This window comes from Canis aureus, chromosome 25, assembly GCF_053574225.1.
Source record: "Canis aureus isolate CA01 chromosome 25, VMU_Caureus_v.1.0, whole genome shotgun sequence".
NCBI classification, from domain to species: domain Eukaryota; kingdom Metazoa; phylum Chordata; class Mammalia; order Carnivora; family Canidae; genus Canis; species Canis aureus.
Genome location: NC_135635.1, coordinates 21,287,231 through 21,306,978, shown reverse-complemented (window position 1 = coordinate 21,306,978; position 19,748 = coordinate 21,287,231). Strand labels below are relative to the sequence as shown.

Below are 19,748 nucleotides of genomic sequence, written 5' to 3'. Positions count from 1 at the left end.
TCAATGGCCAAATCTACAAAGCCCTGTCTTCGTCCTAACGTCAAAATTTTAGTGAAGTACAAAATGCAGAAGTGTAACTTATGCCAAGTCCCAGAGCAAAGCAGGCTCCAAAAAAAATGTGTAACACTGAGAACAGTGCTATGCATATAGTAAATACCCAAATTATCTTTCTGATAACAGTGATGAAGAATAGATATGGCACTCCAAAAGCATTTGCACTTTATTATTATTATTTCCTATCATCTGGAAGAATTTGACCTTATTTCCTCTAATGGAATATAGGAAACTGCTTAGTTCAGTGATTTCATAGAGGCAGTTAGATTTTTAATTGCATAGCATTTACTGCAACATAAAACGGTAGGTTCCAAAACAATATAGCAAGAATAGTTTAGAAGAGTCTAGATATTTCTAGAAGAGTCCAGAAATTGGATAGGTAACAGAGTTCTAGGCAGAGACTCAAAGAGTGAATACCTAAACAAATACTGGTTCTGAATATAGCTACCCACCCCCAAATTTATTTTGCATCAGTCAAGCAGACTTTTTTATACGAGTAGCAAAAATCATAAAGGTGATACTGTATGAGCTATATGGTGAACTAAATATTGGCACCAATTAATGGAATCTGGCTCCTTAATTTAAACAAGGGCAATGCTTATTTAAAAAAAAAAAAAAAAAAAAAAAAGGCGTTCCAAATCCTACAATGTAGAACTGCCTGCATCTGCAGCTGCATGATTAAAATAGCTCAGTGCATGTCTTCTCTTTGTCCCCACCCCAATGAAGTCAAAGGATGTCCTTCCTCAGCAATGTTGTCAAGTTAGCAAGACTGCAAAGCATTCTGCTCACCATCTGTATCCCTAGCCTTCTCTTCCTGTAACCATTATTCAACTCCATCAGTGGCATCACTTACCAATCACCATCTTCCCAAATTTGGATGTCAAAAGCCTTCCTTTTCCCTTCCCATCTTCTTCCAAAACATGAATGAAAATGCAATAATCCATCTTGTATATTTGATTCACCAATTAGATTATAATTTAGTTGAAGCTCTTCATAAAAAATATCACTTCCTTCAGATAACTGAATGATAACCTCACTGTGGAATGATATTTTTTTCTCTCTCTCATCTAAGAGTGACATCATATACCAGTCATTTAGGAAGATACCTAGAGGGTTGCAGAGCCCTAAAATCACCCTAGATCTACTTATCTGATCTTGTATGCAAAGCTAATTTGGACAAATATGGAGTCATGGTTAACAGTCTCTGCTTCCCCTATTTGGCATCTAAGGCTGCTTAGCCCAAGATCTACAATGTGCAGAAGAGGTGGTGTCCACCATTTCTGGCAGGTAACTTCCCTCCAGACTTCCCTCAGCTCAAGCCCAAATCCTTTCCTTTCTAGAGAGAAAAAACATATTCCTAACCTTACCCCAAACCTGTTTTCCTCTCCCTTTGTCTCAAGACAAATGCAATATTCTGACTGGCTTGACATCATTTTAATTAGTATTTGATGATGTTTAATCAGATGTCCTAGAAAACATCTCAAGTCTCTCAGCCACCTGTATCTCTGATAAATAAGGTACCAAAAAAGGGTGTGCCACTAGAGTACATTAGGAAAAGAGGGAATATATTGATGATGAGTATATTCAATGTTAACTCATAGTTGTTTTCATAAAATTGCAGCAGGAACCCATTACAATACAGGAACATACAACAATTTTTTATAATACTTTATATAATATATAATACTTTTTTATGTAATCCTCACCAGTATTATATATGGAAACATAGAAAGGATAGGCAACTCTCTAGTCAGCAGGGTGACACAGAATAACAAAGCATTGTACAGGAAATGAAAACGGCAATATAATAGAGCCCTTAGAGACTGTGTCTGATACCTGATATGTTAGGTAAAAGAAGCTTCCCCAGTGACGATCATATCATAACACTCCCTAATACAGCTGTGAAAAGGATGTTGTCCATACAGAATCTAAGAGAAAGGCATCAGCACCTTTTTTTAGACTCTCTCTTTAACAAGCAATCATTACAGAAATATTAATGCCTGGTCTAATGACATCTGCATGCTCTGATGTGACTGAATCAACTTCTATAATTTTCTTATAAGCCATCTGCTGAGGAAAAGAAACCATATAGGAACTTAGAATCCTCACTAACAAATTAAATTGAAAACAAAAGGCAAAGTGGGAGAAAAATTAGTGAGACAGTAACTGTTTTTATAACAAGAAGAGAAATACTAAGTTTATCATAAAACAGCAGTAATTTTAAATGTAGGCCAAAGGACAAGAAAGGAAAAGATTCTTATAGTGTAAGCAATTTAAAGAAATAAATTCAGGAGGTACAAGCACTACATTTAAGAATTTGCATGACAACCAAATAGAATGAGGATGTGTAAAAGGAGCATTTGGCTCAAAATCAAAAATTAGCTTTCAGATGTATGTCCTGTGAAAGGACTTATTTTTATGACACTCATCTATAGCAATCACCTTCATCAGCATTTGCTCAGAGGCAAAGGACTGGGATATGTAATGTTATATAAACAAATGAAACCAATATACAATGAAGTCTGAGGCAAAAATTAAAAAAAGAAAAACAGAGATAAGAAAACAAATCTCAGAAAAGGAAAATTCAGGAAAGCCTGCTCCAAAATTAATGGTTAAAGTTCTTCATGCCATTACCACAGTGTCCCTCAATGATTAGGTCATGTAGGAATGTTCTGTCGAAAGCACACAGACTCCATCTGTACCAAGCCATGAAGGTTAAACATTCTACCAGTTGCTTTTGTCAAGAGTTAGTCAATCATAAGTTTTGCTGAAGAAACAAAGTTTATGTAGAACTGTTATCCTCGCTGTGCAGAATCAAAGTACTAACACTTGGGAAAGCACTTTTTCTCTGCAGATATTCTAGAGGGATCTGCCTTCTTGCCGGCTTCCTTTATCAAAGGAAAAAGATCAGAAGTGGCAGGCAAAGAATGGAAACCAGTTTTTGCTTTTAAAAAATAATAGAATGGGGCACCTGGGTGGCTCAGTCAGTTCAGTGTCTGATTCTTGATTTTGACACAGGTCATGATCTCAGGGCCATGAGATCGAGCACAAGTAGGGCTCCACGCTGGGTATGGAACCTGCTTAAGATTCTCTCTCTCTCTCTTTGCCCCTACCCTCCCTCCCCTGCTCATGCATGCTCTCTCTCAAAAAACTAAAATAAATTTTAAAAATTAAAAAAATAATAACAGCCTATGGAGGTAACAGAAAATCATGAGACAAGGAAGGTATGCCTAGAAAAAAATAGAGAAAAAGCAATGGAGGGAAGTAAAGCAAAGGAGGGAGAGAAGAAAGGAAGGAATTAAATTCATTCTCTCACTAAGATAAATCTGCATGAAACCCAAATACCTATGAGGAAAGTTAATGCTAAGACAACAAGAAATCTCAATAATGAGAGTACAAGATTCCCAGTGAAATGCAAACAGTCAAGAAATCTTCAAGGACTTTTAAGTCTGTTTAAAATAATCACAGAGATAAAGGGAGGAATAATGTCTCTCACACCATGTGGACACCTCTGTGGTTGTCACATGCTCAGGTTGACTCCACAGTGTCACTTAGCATAGATAAAGGATAGCTTGAGGGACCCCTGGGCGGCTCAGTGGTTGAGAGTCTGCCTTTGGCTCAGGGCATGATCCCAGAGTGCTGGGATCAAGTCCCATATCAGGCTTCCTGCATGGAGCCTGCTTCTCCCTCTGCCTAGGTCTCTGCTTCTCTCTCTCTCTCTCTGTGTGTGTGTGTGTGTGTGTTTCTCATGAATAAATAAATAAATAAAATCTTAAAAAATATAAAAAATAAATAAAATAAAGGATAGCTTGATTGAGAATAGGGGACACTACAAGCCAAGTGCCAACAAGAGAAGGCATGTGTTCCCCATCCTTCCATCATCCCACAGTAGGTGCTGGGTGCTCTGCTGAACACCAGCATGGCTCTAGATTTCTGAGTACCTGCTCCTACCCCCACCTTGTAGTAACTTCTTATGGGGCAAGTGTGAGAGCAGCCTACCAATGAAGGTGCACACAAACTTCTTGGGCAGTAGGCAGTAGGCTGTCTGGATTTAGATGCCCATTGTTTATAGGAATTTATCAGGAACACCAGCTATGGAGCCCTCAGAAATTGGACAGCTCCTGCTGAGTAGAAGCCACAGATCCCATCAGAAGCCAAACTGCTGTACAGCCTTTCAGAAGAAAAGACACTGCCTCCCACACTCCACATCCTGACCCCCACAAACAGTCCAGCCAGCTTGTTGTCTATATAATCCAGAGTGAGCTCCCAAGGACATTTTTCAGTTAATTCCATTCCTTACATTTCAAATCCATTAAAAGAATAAAAAAAAATATGAAGTTAAGCAGGCAGATATGAATCTAGAATGCATGGATGTGAAAAAGAACCAATCAAAAACCCTAAAAAGTCCCTAAAGTAGAAACTAGATAAGCAGCTCAAACATTAGACTCCAGATCAGTGAGAGTATAAGTAAGCTTTTTAAAAAGAAGCAGGCAATCAAATACAGGTGAGTAAATAAACATAGAGATACAGACATACAGATACAGACACAGAATTATTGTGAAGAAAAATTAACAGCCAAAATAAATAACATGAGTGGGAACGTCTCTTAGAAATGCTATGATAGGGGATCCCTGGGTGGCTCAGCGGTTTAGCGCCTGCCTTCCACCCGGGATGTGATCCTGGATTCCCGGGATCGAGTCCCGCATCGGGCTCCCTGCATGGAGCCTGCTTCTCCCTCGGCCTGTGTCTCTGCCTCTCTCTCTCTCTCTCTCTCTCTCTCTCTCTCTCTGTGTGTGTGTGTCTCATGAATAAATAAAAAAAAGAAAGAAATGCTATGGTACCCAAGTGACCAGCTTCTCAACCCTTAATAAAGAGCTGTATGAACATAAATGGTAATCCTGACTTAACCCATTCAGATATTATTTTCTGAGTTAATCTTTTCTTTCTCTATTTAGAATTCAACACCTTTTGAATGTGATAAATTAACAATGCTACTGATACCATCAAATTGTTATACTCTAGCCTTTAATCTTTCAACAAGGATGGTATAGTCTTTCAATGCCCGGGAAGATAAGTTTAATAAAAAAAAATATATCATATATAACAGGTAATAAAGCTCATAGGTGCCAAGGTTGCAATGGGCTTACTAGATGACCAAATCCATCCCATCCTCCTCCCTATTTATAAGAGATCAAGTACAGTATTAGGATAATTTTGGATCATATGCTGAGACTTGCCAGTATTAGTAGACAGATTGTCTATTCATATTTATTGCCCAGAGTAAAGAGAACCTATCATTGAGAAAAAAAAATTTTTTGTTATAGGAAAGATTTTTTATTGTGAAGATGAAGAATCACATTTAAGAAAATCACATTAATGTTATCTGGTCTTCTGATATCTAAGCAGGCACAAAGTTAGACCATTATGATCTGTTTTAAAACAATGCTAATCATTCTGTGTTTAGAGCCTTTGTAAAGATTCACTAAACAACAAAGGAGTATTATCTGTATTGGCCTGCTAGAGTGCATGCTGCCTGCTACTGGCTGTTGCCATTGACATTGTGACATATTTCATCCTGTTTACAATAAATTGTCACTATCTTTGGCAGTTGGTTCATTGCAAAGTGTAGATTATTTGGCTGTGTACAAGTCAGCAACTTTGTAGTTTCTCACTTTTTTCTCCTTATATTAAACTATTATAAATGTACCATCTTCCAGGCTTCTCAATTTACCTATTTGCATATGTTTCTACTGCTGCCACCCTAGTTCATGCTTGCATAACCTCACAACTCAATTTAAGCAAGAGGCTCCTACTTGGTCCCCACCTTTAGTCTCTTGCTCTGCCAGACTAAATTTTGCAAGATAACTTAATTATCAGAGGCTCCCAATTTCCAGACACTTCATATACAAGCCACTTATTCTTGTTGAACTCTGATTCTCTTGTTATTACTCTTAAATACATTAGCTAAATAAATCCTCCCAACCCTTCAGAATAGTGAAGCCTTCTCCAGGTCCTCAAGCCCACACTGATTCCTCCCTCATCTCACCACATAGGTCAGTATTTAATCAGACATTTTGTCATATTCTTTTCTATGTGTTCATTCTTTGAGGCAAGAGGCATATCTCAAACATTAGATCTGATTACAGGTATCAAAAGGGAATAAGAAAGGAAATGAGAAGTTCAGGTGTGTACAAAGGCTTACAATGGCATAATGGTGAAGGAACCAAAATTATACTCTAGGCAGAATGTTTAAAAGAAGGATTTTGCTCTAGAGAGACACAACAGAAATCAAATAGAGGTGGTTCAGGTGGTCCACATTGCTTCAAACCCAGAAACAGTAAAGAGACATTAAAAGGATAAATATGTGGGCTCAAAATAAAGAAGAATCTGAAGAAGTCTTTAAGACTTCAAAGGAAACTTCAGAACTGTCAAATATGACAAAATAAAATTGCAGAGAAACCTCTCCAAGTATACAGCATCTAAGAGTGATAGATAAAATCTTTTAAATATCATTTTTTAGTTTAAAAAATCCCTTTTTATTAAAGAAAAGGAAATAAATGGAGGCCAGAAACAAAAATTCATCAAAATTTCCAAGCAGTAGTCAAGCACTGGATTCAAGCAGAACCAGCCCTGAGGGCATGTGTCCATATCTGATAAACTGGATACTGAGTTTGATTATGTCCCCCACACACACAATGGAAAAAAAACAAAGCCTGAATCCCAAGCAAGATGAGGTGCCTTGGAACCAGAAATCCCTAGAGGAGATACACAGAATAAGCCAGGAAAAGATATGGTCTACAGAAGAACAAAGGGGTACCTGGCTTAGCCTTGGCTTGGTCAAAGCCAAAAAAAAAAAAAGAAAAAAGAAAAAAAAAAAAAGGATAAGAATTCTCCTGAATACAAAGACAAGTCCACTTTCACTTAAGATTTGGGATTAGAATTCCCACAAATAAAGGGGCTTCAAAGATCCCAAGCCCAAAACACTGTTTAACATGGTTACAAAAAGTATAGCAATCCAATGTCACAGAAGCAAATGACATTTCCTCTGGATTACACATAAATCCTCAGAGGAATGACACATACAAAGTTCCAAAGAATCTAAGTTCATAATATTTTTTTAAATTACTAAATATCTAAGTAAACACATTTCCATGGACTCCTGCAAGAGTAGCCACCGGAAAACTGCAAATGGCCCTCCTATGACAAACCAGCTACATCCTAGATAAAGAACCTATCTTAAGTACATTTCTGGGCTCACAGAAAACAAAGGAGTCCAAAACTCCACCACCCATCTACAAGAAAGAAAAAGAAAAAGTCAGCTGAAGCCAAATCAGAACTCTAAACTTCAAGACACCATGATAAGGTTTTCTGAAGGTAAATGCCAACAATTCAGAGATGAAGTCTGTTCTAAGCAAGTATCAAATTCAGAGAGCTAAACCTGAGATTCCTGCCTTCAGACAGATGCAGGAGAAGAAAGCATCATGGTCTCAGGCTAGCAGGGACCCCGGGCAATAGACCAAAGTAATCACAAATACTCTAAGAAGGAAAACATACCCAATTTCAACCCTCATGCCTAAGTTAAAAAAACACAATAGCTCAAAACCAACACTAATATTTATAGCAGCCTTATTTATAATGGGCCCAAACTGGAAGCAACCAAGATGTCCTTCAAGAGGTGATGGATAAGCTGCTGTACATCCAACAATCAGGTGTTATTCAGTGATAAAAAGAAATGAGTTAGCAAGTTACAAAAGGATATACAAGAGCCTCTAATGTGTATTGCTAAATGAAAGAAGCCAGTCTGCAAAAGCTACATAACCATTAGGCCATACAACATTCTGGAGAATGCAAAACTATAGAGACCGGAAAAAAGATCAGCAGTTTCCAGGACTCAGGAGCTTACAAGGGAAGGACAAATAGGAAGAGCACAGAGGATTTTCAGGACAGTGAAACCAGTCTGTATGATACTGTGTGTGATATTACTATATTGTATTTGTCGAAACTCATAGAATTGTACAATACAAATAGTGGAACCTAAAGTAAACTATGGAGTTTAGTACATAGTAATGTATCAATATTGGCTTATCCATTGCAAGAAATGTACCACATTACTATAAGATGTTGGTAATATGAAAATGGGGAGAGTATATGGAAATTCATTGCACCTTGTGCACAACTTTTCTCTAAACCTAAAACTGCTCTAAAAATAAAGTCTATTAAAAAAAAAGTATGGTCTCATAATCAAAGACGACCAATTATATAAGGTAACAAGTAACATGACTGAGAATCATAAGAAATTCCCTAGTGCTTCTGATCCTGGAATTACTATACATAGTCTAGAAAATAGCCATATGGAATCACAAAAATTAGCAAGCAACAAAAGATGATTTAAAAAATGACCAAAAAGATTGTTTTAAAAATCGAATTGCAGGGCAGCCCGGGTGGCTCAGCAGTTTAGCGCCGCCTTCAGCCTGAGGCCTGATCCTGGAGACCTGGGATCGAGTCCCACATCGGGCTCCCTGTGTGGAGCCTGCTTCTCCCTCTGCCTGTGTCTCTGCCTCTCTTTCTCTCTCTCTCTCATGAATAAATGAATAAAATCTTTTTTAAAAAAATTTTAAAAAATAAAAATCAAATTGCAGGTATAAAAAAAATTACTAAAATAAAAATCAGTAGGTAAACTGCAGACAAGACATATTTAAAGAGAGATGCATATGTGTCTAAAGAAATTACTCAAATTCAGCACAAAGTCCCAGGTGTGGAAAATATAGAAAAGAAATTAACAGATATTGAGGCAATAATAAGGTTTAACATATACTTAATCATTTTCAGAATTAAAGCACCACTATTCAACAGATGGCAAACATCTCAACAGCAGCAATAGAAGCCTGGAGACATGAAATATTATCATCAGAAGTGGAAGAAAATATCTTTCAACTGATAAGAGTTTTTTTGTCCCCGGTAAAAAATAATTTTAAATTTATAAGCATCAGACAAAAGAGCCCTAAAAACATGTCAACTATACTCAAATTAAAAAAACGAAGAAGCTAAGTGCAAGAAAACCAAACTAACAAAAATACCCTAAAATCATATAAAGTAAAAATTACTAAAACTATAGGAGAAAATGTATAAACCTACCATTGTAGTAAAAAAATGTCAACAAATCTCTCTCAATGATCAGTATGTCAAGAAAACAAAAATATTAGTAAATAGATAAATGATTCAAACACAAGAAGCTTGACTTACTAGCCATATACAAGGAACCCTATATCTGTTCACATTCTTCTCAAGTCCACATAATTACAAAACCTAACAGTATATAATAAGCCAAAAAAGCAAGTATCAACAAATTTTGGAGAACTGATGGCATCATAACCACATTCTCTTGCCACAAGTTAATTAATTAAGACTTCAATAACAAAAAAGGATAAATTTTGTCTAGACATTTGGAAATTTGAGAACTCACTTCCAAGTAATTCTGGGAGAAAGATGAAATCATAATGGAAATTTTAAAATATCTAATATTGAACAATAATATAAAAGGCATTTGTTAAAATTTGTGGAATGTAGTTGCTTAGAAGGAAATTATACCATTAAGTTTTTTTAAAGTTTGAAAAGTGTGTCAACATAAAAGGTTAGAGGATAGTAGAATAAATATGATAAAACAAACCCAGAAGCTCAACAAAGCCAAAAACAGATTCATCAAAAATGACGAATAAAATATGTGCAATGCTGTTAAGATGATACATGACATTATACATTCGTCAAAACCCACAGAAGTATACAACACAAATGGTAAAATCTGAAGGGTCAAAAAAAAAGTTAACACAAGTAAACAATATCAAGAATAAAAACGGGGTCTCGGGGCACCTGGGTGGTACAGGCAGTTAAGCATCTGACTCTTGGCTTCAGCTAAGGTAGTGATCTCAGGGTGGTGGGATCCAGTTCCAAGCTGGCTCTGCACTCAGCATAGAGTCTACTTGTGACTCTCTCCCTCTGCCCCTTCCTCAGTAAAATAAATAAATAAATAAATCTTAAGAGGGGTAGGGGTCCTGAAGCTACAGAGATAGCAGAAATTTGAAAAGATAATGGAAGAATATGAACCAACTTATGCCAATAAATTTGTAAACTAAAGCATATGGCTAGAAAAATCTACAGCAAACTGAGCCAAAACAGAAAATTTGAATGAATTTATAACCATTAAAAAAAATGAATTAGTAGTTAAAATCTCCCCACAAACTAAATCCAAGGCCCAGGCAAATTTACAAACACATTTTATCAAACATTCACAGAATACATATCTAAACATATGCAAAGAAAGGAGAAGACCCTGCAGTTCATTTTATTATGATATTAGTCTAACCTTTTTACCAATACTTGACAGGAACAACATAAGAAAGGAAATTTACAGGCCAATCTCACTGATAGCATAGATGTAAAATCCTAAACAAAATATTAGCAAACTGGATCTAGCAATGTAAAATTATCACCAAAATAAATTTATTTTAGAATGCAAGGCTACTATGGTAGAAGTTCTATTTATAATTCTTTTTATTAAAATTAGCATATTAAGAGGGAGATAGGTGAAATAAGTGATGGGGATTAAGGAGTACACTTATAATGAGCACTGGGTGATGTATGGAAGTGTTGACTCACTATATTGTACACCTGAAACTAATATTACACTGTATGTTAACTAACTGGTTAAATAAAATTTTTTTTTAAATTAGCAGATTAAGATTAAAGAAAAATAATAATCTTGATAGATGCATAAACTATATTTAATTAAAGTCAATAACCATTCATCATAAAAATTAGCAAACTAGGGATAGGGGGGATTTCCACAATTAATAAAGGGTATGTACAAAAACAATTGGACAAAAAAATGATGTTCACAGTGAAATATTAAAATCATTCCCTTTAAAATTAGAAGCAAGACAAGGATACTGATTATTATCACATCTACCCATTATCCCCATATCTACTCACCACTTATACTGGAAAATTTTACCAATACAACAGAGAAGAAAAAAGGAAATAATAAATATAAAGATTATACTCAAGTTTGAACTATAGCATCACCATGACTTGAAGTCAAAAATATTTTTAACCTTGGTAGTAGGTACACATAAATTGGTAGGACCTAACTAACTTACCCATACAAAATTTAGCTTAAATCTAAAATAGAAAAAGAAGTGAAATGGTCAACAAGCATATGAAAACATGCTTGACCCCCGTGAGTAATCCAGCAAAATCACAATAGAAAAAAATATGTCAATCCATCTAATTACCAAAAACGGAGAAGTGAAAAAAACAGCTGTCATGAGGATATGGAGCTATGGAACTCTCATATAATGCTGGAGGGAGTGTCATTTGGTCATCAGAAAATAATTGGCATTATTTGGTAAAAGTAAACATACTAGATGTATTACACCTAAAGATATATCCTGAAGAATCTCTTTTCTTTTTTTTTTTTTTTTTGAGGATAATTGACACACAATGTTACATTAGTTTCAAGTATACAACATAGTGATTCTATTTCTCTCTACATTAAGGTGCTAAGTATAGCTACCATCTGTCACCACATCACACTATTACATTATCATTGACCATATTCCCTGTACTGGGTCTTTTATTCCTGTGACTTATTCATTCCATAACTAGAAATCTGTATATCCTATTCCTCTTCATCCAATCTGCCTGTGCCTCACTACCCTATCCTCTAGCAACCATCAGTTTGTTCTCTGTATTTATAGGTCTGATTCGGTTTATTTATTGGTCATTGTTTTGTTTTGGTTTGTTTTTAGAATCCACATAGGAGTGAAATCATATGGTATTTATTTTTCTCAGTCTGATTTATTTGACTTAGTATAATACCCTCTAGGTCCATCCATGCTAATCACCAAAGGCACAATTTCATTATTTTTTATGGCTGCATAATATTCCAGTGTGTATGTGCGTGTGTGCACACACGCACATACGTGGACATGCCACATCTTCCTCATCTATTCATCTATCAGAGGACACTTAAATTGCTTCCACATTATGACTATTGTAAATAATGATACAATAAACATAGAAGAGCACACATCTTTCTGAAGTGTTTTTATTTTCTTAGGGTAAATGCCCATTAGTATAATTATTAGATCATATGGTATTTTGTTTTTCATATCTTAAGGGAATTCCATACTATTTTCCACAGTGGCTCTACCAACTCACATTGCCACCAATAGTACACAAGGGTTCCTTTTTCTCCACATTCTTGGCAACACTTGTTATTTCCCGTCTGACTTTTAGCTATTCTGATATGTGTAAGGTGGTATCTCATTGTGGTTTTGATTTGCATTTTCCTGATAATGAGAGATGTTGAGCATCTTATCATTTTAGGTCATCTGTATGTCCTTTTTGGAAAAATGTCTATTTAGGTCCTCTATTTTTTAATTGGATTTTTTGTTTTTTTGGTGCAGAGATGTGTAAGTTCTTTATATATTTTGGACAATAACCTCTTATCAGATATATCATTTGCAAATATCTTCTCCCATTGAGTAGGCTGCCTTTTTGTTTTGTTGACGGTTCCTTCGCCGTGTAAAGCTTTTTATTTTGATGTAGTCCCAATAGTTTATTTTTGTGTTTGTTTCCCTTGTCTTAGGAGATTTATCCCGCAAAAAATGTTGCTACAGTGATGTCAAAGAAATTACTGCCTGTGTTTTACTCTGATATTTTCATATTTTCAGGTCTCACATTTAAGTCTTTAGTCTGAAGAGTCTCTTAAATATGTGCCTCAAACAGCATACAAAAGTTTTTAAAGCAGCATTGCTTCTGGTAGAAAATTTTTTTAAAAAGTACTAGAACAGGCAGCCTGAGTGGCTCAGCGATTTAGCGCCACCTTCAGTCCAGGGTGTGATCCTAGGGACCCGGGATCAAGTTCTACGTCCGGCTCCCTGCATGGAGCCTGCTTCTCCCTCTGCCTGTGTCTGTCTCTCATTCTCTCTGTGTCTCTCATGAATAAATAAATAAAATATTTTTAAAAAAGAAAAGAAATATCACACTCACATGATGAGCTATTTAGGGAGAAAATAAATATCGCACAGGAATTGGACTTTATATAATTTAATTCTAAGGTTTCATAATTCCATACCCATCATAGTAAACAGCACAACATGCTTTACGTAAAATCCAATAATAATTATAATGAACAGCCATTGGCTACTAACTTTTGCAGACACTATCAGTTGCTAACCAACAGTCTTTCTTTGTTCTTCCTTGATAGCAGATTTCAATTTTGTTCTACTACCTATCCTTCCCCCCATGTAATTCAAGGGAGGGCATCCGAGAGCTTGAGGGTCATCCCTTACTTAGTCTAAATTAATCCTCTAATCCATTGATTTGGGGGTAAACAAGTGGCCCTGCTTTAGTCAAGTAGACATGAGATAGAATCTACTAAGGGATGCCTGGAAAAGGTTTTCTTGCTCCTATACGGGAGACTCACTAATGTATAAAAAGGCATATATATTTATTTTGATGTTGCCGTGCAGAGACATAACATCTAGGATTCTGCTGCCATGATGCAACCATGAAAAGATCAGTCTCTAAATTAAGCCTATCAGCCCATAATGACCACACTGAGAAAATTAATTAATTAAAGCTGGAGCTTTACTTCTTGCCTTGTTGGTAAAATAGCATGTCACCTTATTGTTTTTATTTTCTCACTGAAGTTGTATTAACTGACATGTCATGTGCCCAGTTTGTTCATTTCATCTCACAGTATCCTCATGAGCTAAGTTCACTGAATGTCCATCAAATGAATATTAAAAAAAAAAAAAACAAGGAATTAAATTGCCCAAAGTCACACATGTACTTACTGGCAAATTCTGGGGTATCTGACGTCAAAACCCATGCTCTTAATGCCCTATCCATTCAAGGCCATCTTTCTGTGGCTGTAAGGGCTGAGAAGAAAATCCTAAAGGACATGAACATCCCATTATCTACCCACGTGCTTTTCAGGTGTAAGTCAGTGGTGGTGGAGTAGCAATGTCGGCAGTAGCCAAAACAGCCTCTTCACCTCTGAATCATAACTATGATTTTTTGACCTTGAAATCAATAGTCCAGTGGCTGCCTCCAAACAGTACTCCAGACTTTCCAAAAATTTAATTCCTTGTATTAAATCACTTCTTGCTTCAAGAAGCTAAAATTATTACCATTTTCTGAACTGATAAATCCTGTACTCAACAAATAATAAATAAATTCTAGCTTTATTGACTTAAATTCATCTGAAGTATGTAGAAAATAGATCTATAACCCTAATGGAATGCACTTTTTTTTTTGCACTTTTATTTTTAAGGTATCCCCAATCAGACAATTTATTCATCTCCTTTCTTTCGTCAATACAAATTACTTATTAAACTGCTCAGGGGAAACCATGGATATGCACTATGTTAGAGGCTCTTTCTCCATTTCTCTCAGAGGTTAGGAACTTAAACTGCAAATGAGTGACTTCATGGAATCTCACAGGTATATTTTACATGACTTTTTTTGTAAACTTTTACAAAGAGCATAAAGCATCTTCCTATGGTTGTGAGCTGTTCTTTATTTTAAAAATGCAATGTTCTAAAAGGGGAAGCAACATTATATTTATTCTCTAGAAGATGTGCAAATTATGTATGCACAAAAGGAAGAGGTATTCCAACCTTGTGAAAGCATAATACATCTCTTAACATCTTTAAATATTATATCAAAAAGTTCAGTCTTACATTAAAGAGCCTAGAACTTATCATCAGAAAGACCTGGGCTGAAATCTCATTTGGGTCTCATAGAGCTGTTTGATATTGAGGAAATCCTCGGTTTTTCTGAATTTCAGTTGATTCATCTTTAGAAATATGATCTTTCTAACTCTGTCCAAAGTTTTTAACATTTAAAAAGAGGTACCATGTATGAAAATGTGTACTCTAAGATGATGTATAGCAAGTACTACACAAATGTTAAATATCCTCTTATTTCTTAAATATGCTCTGGAAAAACACTTTGTCAACAACAACAAAAGAGCTGCTCATGAGACAAATTTGTGTGGAGTAGGAAGTCTACATTCTAGGAACTTACATTATGAAATCACAGAAAAAGCTGCTAAAAGATGAAGTCAAAAATTTTTTGCAGGTTAGTGGTAAGTAGTCCTGAGACAAGGAAGAAGTAGTAACCCATCAGATGAACTTCCCTTTGGTACTTTTCCACATTTTGAGGACTGAAATTATCTCCTTCTCTGTCTTCACCTTTCACTACACAATATTTTGGGTATTCCAACACACAAAAAATCTGGGGTAGGTAAACTCCTCTAAATAGTCTACCTTCCTGCAGATTAAAACACGATTAAATGAAACACTAGACAGGCATTAAGAAACAATATCTTGTCAATTTTGATGTTGGCATTGGTTTGCCAAGTACTACCACTGAAACATGGCCTTAAAAACTTAAAATGGTTATTTAGTATTTAGTGAAATGTGAAAACAACAACTAATTAAGCCACCAAAAACTAAAACTCATACAATAGAAGACTTAGGATCACCATCTTACCATTCTTTAGATTGAATACATACTTCTGGTATTTCATGCTGGTAGTAAAGCATATTTTTCCATTTAACTATTTTAACATATTATATAATGGTATGCAAGAAAGAAAGAAATGATTCACAGGTTGGAAATAAATAGCCACAGTGAATGGTAAAAAAAAAAAAAAAAAAAATTTCACATCTTTTTACAGGTCTATGCTTAGGACCCACTCCTTTCCCCATCTGACTCCATCCTATTGTCCAGATTCCTGTACTATAGCATTTACAGTGGAAAGGAAAAAGAGTGGAAAGATAGACAGATGAAGTAAAAACTGGTAGCTACCGACAAGAATTAACCAAAACACGGGCTTATGGAGTTAATTGATTTGGCAAGTGAAAATTGTCTTCTCTGTTCTTCAGAACAAAATGTTTCTTTACGAATAAATTTGCCTATCAGGCATATGTTAAAAGATACTGTTTGTATTATTTCAAAATGTATCTTGACAACGAACCTCAATTGGCTCTTCACCACCTTTTACTTGACTTTCACCCATCTCCCCGTTCTCATAGCTGCTGCTCTTCTCAACCCATAACTCAGATTTTTCTACAGTTAGTCGAAGCTGGTCTAGATCTGCCTTGATTTGCTTGTAGTTATCTACATCTTGATTGGACACCAGCAATTGCACCTGGAAACAGAAGAATTTGAACCCTCAATTTACTTATGGAAATTCCTTCATTCTTATTTCATTTATGTCAAAAATCCCAAGTCTTTTAACAAATGTATTCCTCAATTGAAGTTTAATATTTCTAGAATATTTATGGTTATTTTAGATGTATATTGACCATGAAATCTAACCTGGAAGTATCTGTGAACACTACCCAATATGTTCATATGTTATAAAGAATTATATATTTTTAAAAAGTGAGCCCTAGCAAAATGCTAAAGAGTAATTTAAAATAAAAGATCCCCTAATTCTAATTTTACTGCTAAAATTAATTTTTCCAAAACTCTAGCTATGTGAAAAGAGGTAGAAATACAGAAATAAGTGGAAGAAAGTCTAAACCTCATATTATAAACTTTTATTATAATTTATATGTATTACATGACATACAAATTATGCATAATTATATCTATTTGTATAATTACTCTTGTAACTATTTACATTTTAATATATTCTTATAGAACTTGCTAATACAACGAATATTAGTGAAACACACAAGTAAGCATTAGGTATTAATCGTTAATAGTCTCAAGATCACCGTCATTCAGATGACAAAGAAAAAGATTAGATCCAAAATAGTTACTTTCTTTTGTATTTATATATTTTTCAATCACAAAATATTTATTTCAGCACTAGTGCTTATCCTAACCAAATTTATCAGTAAAACCTGGGGTCAAAATAATAGCAGTGACAACAAAATTCCTAATATGGCATTATCCCCCAGTGCCTCCCTAAATCTTAGTGCCTGTCATTTATATTAAAGATATTAACTGAAAATCATTCGTGGGGAACTCTTTCTAAAATAGATCATGTCTTGGCTTAAGACAAGGCCACATCTGTCTTTAAAAATAGGAAGTGTCTCTAGGATAAGCCATACAGTCTCATTAACTCTGCAACCATGAATTCAGGTCAGATATTATAGATTTTATTTATTTTTTTTTAATTTTTATTTATTTATGATAGTCACACAGAGAGAGAGAGAGAGGCAGAGACACAGGCAGAAGGAGAAGCAGGCTCCATGCACCGGGAGCCCAACATGGGATTCGATCCCGGGTCTCCAGGATCGCGCCCTGGGCCAAAGGCAGGCACTAAACCGCTGCGCCACCCAGGGATCCCCAGGTCAGATATTATAAACAATATTTTCAGAGCTACTGCTATGGCACCATGGAGGGCTTCTCAATCTTACCTGTTTTTTTTTTTTTTTTTTAAAGATTTTATTTATTTATTCATGACAGTCACACAGAGAGAGAGAGAGGAAGAGACATAGGCAGAGGGAGAAGCAGGCTCCATGCAGGGAGCCCGACGTGGGATTCGATCCCGGGTCTCCAGGATCGCGCCCTGGGCCAAAGGCAGGCGCCAAACCGCTGCGCCACCCAGGGATCCCTCAATCTTACCTGTTTAAATGCCTGTAAAACTTCCGCTCTCTGGCTGAAGTGCTTGAACAATAGTTGCAGGGCTCCTGATAGCAAAGGAGGGTAATCATGCATGATCAGATGAATGAGGACCCGTAAAAAGGTCCTGCCTCCTTCATCATCAAGTTGAACTGGATTTTTTTCCTTTCTGTAAAACCAAAGATAATTTTAAAATAAGTTATATCTACAAAAATTCTACTCATCAGTGGTTAAAATTGTGTATACATTCTCAGAGTTATATCACTTTTTTCCCTCAAAATTGGAAAGAAAAAAGGAAGATCATTTTACCTTTTTTCCCCCTGATATAACCAATGAAAAAACAAAGCATACATAAGAAAAGCCTGTATTTGTCCACAAAAGCAAGGATGACCAACCATCCCAGTTTGTTCAAGACTGAGAGGGTTCCCAGGAAGCAGGATTCCTCAGTGCTTGCACTGGGAAAATTCCAGGCAAAGCAAGATGAGTTGTTCACCTAGATAGAAAAAACTAGAATCCAGAAATTGATCTAAAAAAATCTCAACTCTAGTATTGACAAAAGATACAAGAATGGATGTAAAACAGTAAGTAACTTTCCCTAGAGCCCTAGAGACCTCTCCACGACTGGTGGTGAGCACCTAGGGAAGGATGGGGCACATGTGCACGTGCGCACACGTGCACACAATCATCACCAGAGCTGGTCTGTGTATTTCGAATATTCAGACCCTGGGCAAATCTGCACTGGATAAGAGGGCCATTTATTTTAAGATGAAAAACCGTACACTGATTTATTGTCTCTTCCTTGAAATAATGAAATACTTGAATAGGAAAACAGAACAATAACAACAAAAACTGTCAAAACAATATAAAAACAAAGCTAAACCAAATGTTCACTAAAGATAAAGAAAAAAAGTCCTTTTTGATTCTCTTGATTCTTCATTCTTATTTGTCTTTCTAACCAAAGAAAATGCAACAAAGGGCTTAGTGTGATATCTATTTAGGTTCTCATGGCAAGTCTGTAATAGAAATGAATGTAAGAGACTCAAAAATTTGTAGCTTAGACATTTTAGGTTTTTTTTTTTTTTACTTTTCTTTTTTACTGCTATTAGTTTCATTTCTGAAAAAGAAACAACTTAAAAACAATAAAAGTCAGGGTTCCTGAAAACAAGGGTGGGTAGTCACATCAGAGGCATTTTGTTTTCTTTAACCATGGATATTTCCAACTGGCAGAAAATAGCTTTATTTCTCACAAATGAAGTTAATGATAACATTGAAAGAAGTCACTTTCTTGCTTCAAATTTCTCAGATGCAGGAAAGCAATGTTTTGCAAGACACGGCACTATTTATACCAAGGGACTTAAAGGGCATTCGCATGCTGTCATTATTTGAGGAAAGAAAAGCAAAGAATTCAGGGAAAAGTTCAATATGCCGATCTCATCTGTCTTGTCTCTTTCCCCTGACCTACCTAATGAAAGGCTATGCTTTCTCTTCTACAATACATTAAGAGCTTTATTTCTGGCAGAAATTATGTTGGCAACAAAGGATCTAAAATTAAATAAATATACGAAGGTAAACAATAACAAAATATCAACAGAATTCTACGCAAAATCTTATCCAGAAGATAAAGACAGGTAAATGCTACTGTACCTTCCAGCAAACATAGTTTCAGCCTGGGCTGCAATTTCATCTATATCAGGAACAATAGCTGTTAAGAGAAATGGTAAAATCCATTCTTTATGGGTACCATAGTTAGGAGTCATAGTATTTACATTTATATAAATATGCCTAATAATATTTGTCTTAATTTCTTTATGCCACCAAAAGTCAATGAACAGCCTAAAAAGTCACAATCTTTTTTTTAATAATAAATTTATTTTTTATTGGTGTTCACTTTGCCAACATACAGAATAACACCCAGTGCTCATCCCATCAAGTGCCCCCCTCAGTGCCCGTCACCCATTCACCCCCACCCCCCGCCCTCCTCCCCTTCCACCACCCCTACTTCGTTTCCCAGAGTTAGGAGTCTTTATGTTCTGTCTCCCTTTCTG

At 35.8% G+C, this 19,748-nt stretch overlaps 1 protein-coding gene across 4 annotated transcripts in view; it reads right to left on the bottom strand.

The window, feature by feature from the left end:
• Window positions 1-19,748, bottom strand: part of ITPR2 (inositol 1,4,5-trisphosphate receptor type 2) — a 472,511-nt gene that overhangs the window by 268,789 nt on the left and 183,974 nt on the right. For all 4 annotated transcript variants that reach the window (XM_077870671.1, XM_077870669.1, XM_077870668.1 and 1 more), the window contains 3 exons: window positions 19,348-19,405; window positions 17,707-17,872; window positions 16,103-16,276 (listed from right to left, as the gene is read on the bottom strand). In XM_077870671.1, the coding sequence (XP_077726797.1) occupies window positions 16,103-16,276; window positions 17,707-17,872; window positions 19,348-19,405 (398 nt within the window). The remainder of the gene's footprint in view (window positions 1-16,102; window positions 16,277-17,706; window positions 17,873-19,347; window positions 19,406-19,748) is intronic.